Source organism: Lampetra planeri, chromosome 2 (assembly GCF_965212315.1).
Source record: "Lampetra planeri chromosome 2, kcLamPlan1.2.h2, whole genome shotgun sequence".
In the NCBI taxonomy this organism is placed as follows: Eukaryota; Metazoa; Chordata; class Hyperoartia; order Petromyzontiformes; family Petromyzontidae; genus Lampetra; species Lampetra planeri.
In genome coordinates, this window is record NC_136108.1 from 35,140,772 (window position 1) to 35,150,172 (window position 9,401).

General features: G+C 45.5%; 1 protein-coding gene across 1 annotated transcript; it reads right to left on the reverse strand.

The window, feature by feature from the left end:
• Window positions 1-393: 393 nt before the first annotated feature.
• TMEM18 (transmembrane protein 18) lies at window positions 394-4,535 on the reverse strand. Its single transcript, XM_078614310.1, has 5 exons — window positions 4,395-4,535; window positions 2,497-2,614; window positions 1,614-1,668; window positions 1,147-1,240; window positions 394-1,022 (listed from the first exon to the last, which is right to left on the reverse strand). Exons 1-5 carry the CDS (start codon window positions 4,530-4,532, stop codon window positions 924-926), a joined length of 504 nt encoding a protein of 167 aa, XP_078470436.1. The 5' UTR covers window positions 4,533-4,535; the 3' UTR covers window positions 394-923.
• Between the last annotated feature and the right edge of the window lie 4,866 nt (window positions 4,536-9,401).

Sequence of the window (9,401 nt, forward strand, 5' to 3'; positions counted from 1 at the left end):
GGAAAGGCACCCAAGTCGGGAATCGAATCCAGGCCCTTCCTGCTGAGGCACAGGGGCCACCAGTGCGCATGAAGGGGACGCGACCCTTGATTAGAGGAAGCGGTCACAATTGCCGCAAATGTATTAACACAAACTTAACGCAAAGGGTCCTCCCTCCCCAACTATCAGCAATATCTCCAAACTGCCCCCCTGCCACCCTTCCCTGTGGGGGGTAGCTAGGGAAGAGTACGTGAGATGGGGGGGGGGGCATAGCATATGGTGGGGGACCCTTTGTGGTTGGTTTGCAATACAGTCGCTTGTGGTACATTCGCAGTAGTTTGGGGTAAATCTGCGATACGTATCATTAATTAGAGCCCAAAGGTAGGAATCCACACAAGGCACATTCAAATGTAATATATTTGATGTATGTACAACATACCTTTAATGAAAATGATAAACAGTCGACAACGCTGAGATTGAAAAATATGGAAATGGCATTATGCTAATGCATGTTTAAACATGTATTATGCTAATGCGTGTTTAAACATGTGGCCCCGACCCTTCAATGAGAAAAAAAACAGATAACATTTGGAGAAAAAAAACCTTATCAAAAGTACAGAAATACACTTTACAGAATATTTAACGAGACAATGATGAAACGCTCTGTAAGAAAACTTATTTTTTTAACCAACTACCATTCATAACAATTACCACCATAAATGACACATTTACAAATGCTCCCTTTTTTAGAGCCAAATAAAATAACATATTTTCAGTTAAAACCTTACTCTTGGAGAATGCCACTACAGAACTATTTTACACTCTTTTAATCAAAGGAGAAAAAATAAATGTCGGCATGGAAAAGTGCTCAACACAGCACACGGGAGGTGGTGCACAGTAGTGAGTCATGAACGTAAAGGTCATTCTTTCATTCGACTTGAGCATTAATCTTTCTTTTTATTTTTCTCCTTCTCGAGTTGCTTCTTAATCTTTTCTGCCTTGAGTTTTGCCATGACACTGGACATTTGGCAAATCCACATCACCTAGATGTGCACAGAAACCATCAAGACATTTAGTGTTTGCGATGGAATTTTCCATTAAATTATTTAAACCTTGAGATATTCATTCACAATGGCAATTTGCATAATAATGCGTGTTACTCCTTACCACAATAATCATCGCATTTAGTAGCAATGGAGTGGAGAAAACAACAGAGATAAACAACCCCTGAGAATCAAAATACTGGTACTTTGCAAATGACCTGGGAGGAAGACAGACACACACACACATCAACCAGTTTACCATGAATACTTAATTTGGTATAATATGCAATGCAAGTACTAGTGGCAATGTCGACTATCGTATTTAACTCTCGCAGGGCTCATGCACACTTTGGTGGAACTGCTATATGATTAATAAACAATTATATTCAACATTTTCAATGGGGGTAAGCATTTCATTCCTGAAATAATATTATACCAGTTGTTTCTTACTCTTCATAATTCATGCATGAGACAGTGTTCAAGTTTTTAAACAGTTAAGCAAAATACACTACTGAAATGGATTCCTTTCATTTGGAATCAGAGTAACTCCACACAATTTGCATCAACAAAGGTTTGGATTTGCATACAAACCTCCAGTTCATTGCTGCTACTTCATTGATGTACTCTGCAGAGTACGTCAACAGCACTGCAACAAATGGACATTGTTACACAATCATTAAAAACAATGCCTTGTGTGTAGTATTCCGACGTCGAACTTGGTTTCTGTAGGCAGCAATCAACACTCCATTTCGTACAAACTCGGCTCCCTATCTCAGCACCGTAAGAAACCAACCAAAACCCTTACACTGCCTGGACAGATGATCACTACGCAGAGCCCCCACGTGACCTCCACCATATACTCTTTCCCTGAACATAACAAAGACACGATATGATGCTGCACAGGCAGAAGGCGTCCAGTGGTGCATCAGAAGTTAAACAAAAAGGATAGAGAAATGCCTCCTTTGGCACAACACAAGATAGGAGTGTGTCGGAAGCCTAGTTTTCCTTACGGCAGCCGTCAACAAGCTATATTATGTAGTGACCAGCCAGTCAGCACCAGACCCGACCCAGGAGGGTCAACAACCAGCAGCTGACAAATGTCACATTAAAACGCATTGAAGGATAAGTCGTCATTCTTCCAAATTAATTACTAATCCATGTGCAGCAGCCAATACACACCTACCAAACCAGCACATGATGTTGGCCAACATACACAGCCCAGGCTGGGGGACATACCTGCCCTAAAGACAAAAACACAATCATTTATAGAATGTGTCATGAGGACACTGTGCACAGTCGTCATAATACCCCAGGGGGCATAGATACATGGCAGTGCTGGGATACGGAACTGAGTTCGTATGGAATTTAGTGGATGCTGTACAGAAAACATCAGCATACACATTGTGAGATGCGCATGTAAGATGTATGTGTGTGTCTGCATAGCCACAATAAAGTTGGTGCAGTGTCAACTTACATAGCAGAAAAAAATACACGATTTGAGCAGTTTGAAGTTTTCGTGTAAGGTACGTCACCAGAAGACAGAGGCCATGGAAGGCGATCAGACCCCACAGCCATGATTCAGTCCAATCGATCTTTGCAAAAGGAGAGGGGAACAAACTATGACCCTGCAGTATATAGCACGCAAGATCATTTGAAATTGTTTACGATTGTCAACGCCAAGCATTTTATGCAGACAGCTTTCGTTTTGAACCTCAAACTCCATTGCAAAAGATGTCTCAATGGGCTCTCATCATGTAAAAAAAAACAACGTATTAATATAAAATTGTAAAGCCCGACCTGTGGTCAATTCTAATAAAATCCCAATAGCACTGTAAGCTGGAATTACAATTATGTACATCGCAAACGCAATTCATAACGAAGGGCTATACTTGATCAAGGTTTGGTACAGGCACAATACATGACTGTTCCTTTCTACCACTTCCATACAACAAACGATATACATCTGGTCAACATTGACAAGACACTTTAAAGGAGGCATTTTGCCCACTATGACATGGATCAAAAACCTTGGCACAAATCTGACTGGAAACTATTTTTCGACCAGGCATCTATGCTGTCGACTCCCCTAACCCTGTTCCAAGTCCTGGCTCAAAACCTTTTGATTCTACGCGCTTTTATTTAACTCACTGTCTGTTGTTGTTGTATTCTCAAATCTTGTAACTCCATTTTAACACTTCCCAATGTGGTATCGACTGCAAACTTGGTATACTTATGTCATATACTGATCACAATACTACATTCCAGAGGTGGGACAAAGTCATTGTTATGCAAGTCCAAGTCGAGTCGCAAGTCATCAAATTCATGACTTATTAAAATTACGGCCTTGCTTGGAACCTATCTACGTGACTTTACCGAAAGACCGAACAATATGAATTCCTGCGGTCACGAAAGCTTTAAGATGATAAAAATAGTTTAACGTCTTGGCGACAGATGCGTTGGTGGCAGAAGCCACATTTGTAATATGCATAAAACAGGTGGAACAGGCTTGCCGAGGGACGCCGTGGGCAAGGTACAGGGAACATCACCGTATGTCAGAGGTGTGGACTCGAGTCATGTGACTTGGACTCGAGTCAGACTCGAGTCATGAATTTGATGACTTGCGACTCGACTTGGACTTGCATAACAATGACTTTGTCCCACCTATGAGATGTGGACTCGAGTCATGTGACTTGGACTCGAGTCAGACTCGAGTCATGAATTTGATGACTTGCGACTCGACTTGGACTTGCATAACAATGACTTTGTCCCACCTCTGCCGTATGTTCTGTAATGTATCAACACCACAACTTCACAGCCCCCACACCACGCATTGACCAGCGTGGTGAAGTATGGTGAAAACGAACACACGTGGCACGCGCGTTGGAAGAGCCCCTGACCGGGCGGTGACAGCTTCTCTGCGATTACACGAATCACAACAACATCACCAAGAGTGGACGCGCAGCGCTCGCAACAGACTCATAAGTCTCCATACTCTTAGGTTTTGTCGGTAAAGTCACGTAGCTACAAAATATAAATACAGTAAATTTAGCTGTGGACGGTCCCACCTGAAGACGGAGACGTGTGTTGCCTCCGAAACGTCGTGATTTAATTGATTTATTATTATTTATATATTTTTAAATTATTTCTATTTTTTTTACCTACGTGACTTTACCGAAAAAAAACCTAAGAGTATGAATCATTGCAGTCACGAAAGCTTCAAATCTAGACTCAGTAAGTCTCCTAGGGGCCTGGTGTGTGAGGCCTAACGCACGACACAGTGAAACCACCCCAGCTCTCAGCCAGGCCCCCCACTAACAAAAGGGATTAGGCCCCCCACCAACAGGGAGCTGTGACCCCCCGAGGGACCCCCACCGAGTAGAGGAAGCTCCAAAGCCCCGTAATTTGGACGCCGCTGATCGCATCGAAGGGCCCGGCCGAGAGGTTCATGTCGCTTTGGCGAGCAGGCACGGAATCGATTCCTCGATTTAGAGAACAACGCCAATCGATCATTCGATTCGTTCGTTAAGACTTTATTGTGGGAATCGATTGCAGGTGATTTTTAAAGAAGCGTGTAGGGAATCGATTATCGTGTCGCTCTGTGGTGATGCTCGATGCCGTGGGGAGGATGAACGCTTTGACTCATTTTGGCTCACATCGCTTAACTCAAATTAACTATTTGTATTTCATTTTACCAGATAAGGAGGCCCAACTGAACGTTTATTTTTTCAGAAGCGACCTGGCTATCATAATACGATAGCGTATCGTCAAGTGAAAATGCAGAGCAAGCCAGACGCTCCAAACGCGTGATGTTGATTCTAAATGTGGAAGGGAAAAACCGGAGGACCCGGGGAGAGAGACACGCAAAGTCCAAATATACAGCAGCAGCAGCAGGCGTCAGGCTCGGATGGAACCCACGACCTCCTGTACACCAGGCGAGGTTGTTAACATCTCATAGCCACCGTGATGATGATGAGAGAGAGACGCAAACTCCAAATACACAGCAGCAGCAGGCGTCACGGTCGGGATGGAACCCACGACCTCCTGTACACCAGGCGAGGTAGTTAAAAACGAGGCCACAGTATCGCCCCGTGTGTCGTACACCCTCCTCCACCCGACACACCGCTCTGTTGGGCTCCAGCACGCACGTGGTGCTTGAGCAGTCAAACATTCGTGCGTCTGTTCACGTGGATGCTTTATATTGGTAGGGACCTTCTGGTTACACCAGCCCACAGGGGATTATTGTGCCCGTCGTGCAGGGAGGGGCTGGGTGAGGAGGGGAGGGGCTGGGTGGGGAGGGGAGGGGCTGGGTGGGGAGGGTGGGGAGGGGCTGGGTGGGGCTGGTTGGGGGGTGGGAGGGGTGGGGCTGGGTGGGGAGGGGCTGGTCACCCCGTGGTGCCCTTATAAAACTCAACGTTTAACCTACTCACGCCGCCTTGTGCCCGCTCTCACAGTCGGGCATATTTGTGGAATACACCACGCCGCCGTTGACCCTGGCCATTGACCGAGCAACCCAACGTTCCTACCAGCTCCCTCCGCAGGAATGTGTTTAATTGGCTGTGAACGTGAGAAGGGTGGACGACACGCGTTCTACCTACGCGATGTGAATACAACATGAATTAGGAATCGATTAGCAGCTGTAAGCGACTACTTTGTGTGTGTCCGTAGTACAGTACTTCTATGTTCCGGATATCCCAGCTGTAAGCGATTCGCTCCCGGCTGATTAAATCGACAAATCCACCAATCGTGGCAGCTCTGTTCTCATCGATGAATCGCCACGTGCCGGAACTCGATGACCTAGAAAGACAAAGATCCCCCGTGTAACCTTCCCATACTTTTGGGGCAAGTGCTGTTCGCGAGCACCTTTGAAGGTCGTCACAGCACACGCAGGTGTCTGTGTCCAGCACCACGCCCAAACTACACACAGGCACCATCATGCTCAGCCATGGTCAATCCACTGCTGGATGAATGCCTCCCCAACCAAATCCACTCAACACCCGAAACACGAAGTGATTTCGTCGCTCCATCTTCCTCGTTTACCGATTCCTCGCGAACGCGTTCCATTCCCTTTGGGATGTACAGGGTGGTCCAGATGTCTTGTGACCCCCATTTAATTCTCTAAAACTTTTTTTTCAAAGTAAAGTTTATTAAAAAACAACAACATTAATATGCAAAGGACATGCAAATGTTAAGAGGTCAATTACTTGGTTGTCATGAGACATCTGGACCATCAGAATTCCAACTGCGATTAATTACCAAAACGTCGGGGTCTATTCTTTGTTTGCATTTGATGGCAGCAACGAGTTCATGGGCTGAACGCTAAAGTCGAGGTCTGCTTTTCACGACGAGAGGAGAGTTCGTGGAGTTTCGCCGTTCACCATACGCTTAAGGAGCGCAGACTATAGGAGTTTACTACTATATGATCAATATTGTGGGATGTGTGGCCGCAGTCGCACTGCAGTGGCTTGCCTTTACATTTGCATTCACGAAGGAGAAGTGCGCATTGTATGTATGTTGAACTTCTTTCGCACCGTACGTAGCCAACCATGCCAATCGGAGGTGCTGGCCTCTTGATGTTCTGATGCGGTTGATGGTTAAAACCAGCGTCTTCGAGAAGGAGGACAAATACCAAAGGCAGGAGGGGCGATGTCTGGATCTCGGTTGAGGTCGTTATTCTGGAACTGAGCTCATTGCATCCCAGTATACTCTCTGTTGTTCTGCACCTGCAACAGCGGACGAACGATGACTTGAACCGACAGGGGGCAGTCTTACAGCGGGAATGGAAGCGAACAGACACCCACACCTAAACAAAAATTCTCCTGGACCAATGGTAACCTGCATCATTTTCTGGGTTCGCGGACCAGATGGTGTCATGGATCCCTCGCGATTGACACCAAGACATGCATTGACAACAGAGCAATAGGTTCCAATGAATGTTCTGCATCATATATCTCAGCCAACGAGTCAGCGTTGTTCTCTGAGAAGACATCAGCCTCCGTGCGTCAACATTTAGGCAATGTTCCGTCACTGCAGTGTGTCTAAATTAAGAATGACAGCATTATACAGCACAGACGCTGCTGCATACTTTAAAATGTGTTTTCAACCACACCGTATAGACCACGTGCCCATGCAGACGCCTCCGTGAGAAGACACTGATTAATCGGTGTTCTCGCCAGCGCGTGTAACCTCACAGCACGAAGCGATCGCTCCGTGCTACTGCTGCTCATTGCGGTTCAATATCTCCCCCGCCTGAGCAACACGAACCAAGGAATGACCCCCTCTCCCGCCCCACACCACACACACACCAAACTGCACTTTCATCCAGCCCCCCCCCCCGTCCACAACAGCGCGCCCAATTAGTCCCACGGACGAGATCACACATTGGTAGCACCTGGGGGGGGGGAGGGGGGGCATCGTGTTCGCAGTGGGGCTCGTGGTATTGGAGATTTTCGCGGTTTTGAAGACGCGGCAGCCCCGGTGAACGCTAATTAAAAATATATCCATCGACTATAAGATACGCGTTTTCTTCACAGTGGACGTGAAAGAGACCGTTAAGATATTTGAAAGAGAGAAGACCGTTGTGTGCCATCATCATGGTCAGAATTCGCCACATTTGAAAAATTACTCAAATATTACTTGGTTGGGGGAAAAAACAAACGAGATAGCGACGTCTCTCGCTTGTCCCGGCTGAACATTGTTCCCATTTACACGCTGGTTTCGTGTTCGTCTTGCGTCGTGCGGAGACAGTGGCCACTGGGAGGCCTTGGAATGGTGGAGACGAAATGCGACGTAAGGCGCTTTGAGACGCCGAGGAATTACGCGCCCTCCAAATGAAAATTATTATCCTGAACGCTTTCGTGTAGCCCAATAAAAGATAATTATATTATGAACGTACCATATGAAGAGTTACGCTTGCCCAGCCTATGCAGAATATATAAAAAAAAAACACTGCAAAGTGTTCCATCCCCAGGTGGTGATCACACGTGGAGTATCCCCCCATCTCCCCGTGTCCCGGGACTAATTGTGCTTACACAATTTAAAAACCTGGCTCTCTCAGCAACACAGACGCATCAGTTGACTTTTAATTTCCAAGCCAATTTTTTCTCGACAGCATTTAGTCAGTCACATCCAAACGTCTCCTCCAATGCCAAAGCAACAAGTGTACATGCGTGTCGATGTTACATCTCGAAGATACTTGTTCAGCTATCTTCACCGAGTGTGAGAAATTATTTATCACACGCAAATAGTTACATTACTGGTGCTTCAAATCGGTGAATAAACTCCAGCACTTGGTGGGTGTAGTGGTGGCGCAGTGGTGAGTGCACTGTGCTATGAATCTGAGGACTCGAGACCAACCCCCACACTGACCAGTGTGGTGCAGTATGGTCAAACAATCCCCACACACCTACACAGCTCCGGGGGAGGCCTTCACCCAGCAGTGCATCGGTTAAAGGATGTGAGTAATTAAATACTTCTAGATTTGAAGCTTTCGTGACTGCAAGGATTCATACTCTTAGGTTTTTTTCGGTAAAGTCACGTATGTAAAAAAGAAGTAAATAATAAAACAGTATATAAAAAATATATTGCTTTATTTATATTATTATTTATATTATTTTATATTATTTTTTTATCTATTTTATTTATTTATTTTTTACCTACGTGACTTTAGCGAAAAAACCTAAGAGTAATGAAATACTGTTTATGCAGCGTGGTAATTTATGTTCCAACACAATGATCTATGGGGATACCACGCGTGGTCATCATCATATGGTGTAGCCGTCATCTAAATACTGTATGCGAAATAAATGAACATGATTGCCACGTAAATACAATTCCCGATCCCATTCACTGCCTTGTGCTTTGCTTGCTCACTCGGCAGCCGTCCAATTAATGTTTTGTTAAAAGATAAAGGTGCAGTCCTGCAATTGTTTGCTCATGCCACTGCTGGCAGTAGGGACTCCACGAGAAGGTGCTCTAGGGAGCCCCTCTCGAGGCTATTTTGGCCTACTCTTCCACGCCGAGCAGACAACTTTTGAAGAGGTGGGAGAACCCACACTATACCCCACCACACGCAACCTGCCGATACACTCACTCTCTGTGTACCCATTTATGTTTTTTAGGTGGACAGAGACGGCAATGTAATCATTGCTATATTGTACAAACATGATTGGCACATTAATTAAAACAACATGAAATTCCTTATTCCTCCTATGATGCATCGTCATCCACAGTGAGGCCTTATTAATAAGTGCATTAATACATTTTAGGGAAACCAGCCAAGTCGCCATCTGCTCCATTGGTGTTCGGGGCACTGGAAAAATTTGGCCTAGCAAATTGCCTGGACGAGTTCCACGGCTACAAGGCAGCAGAGCACAACCCCCC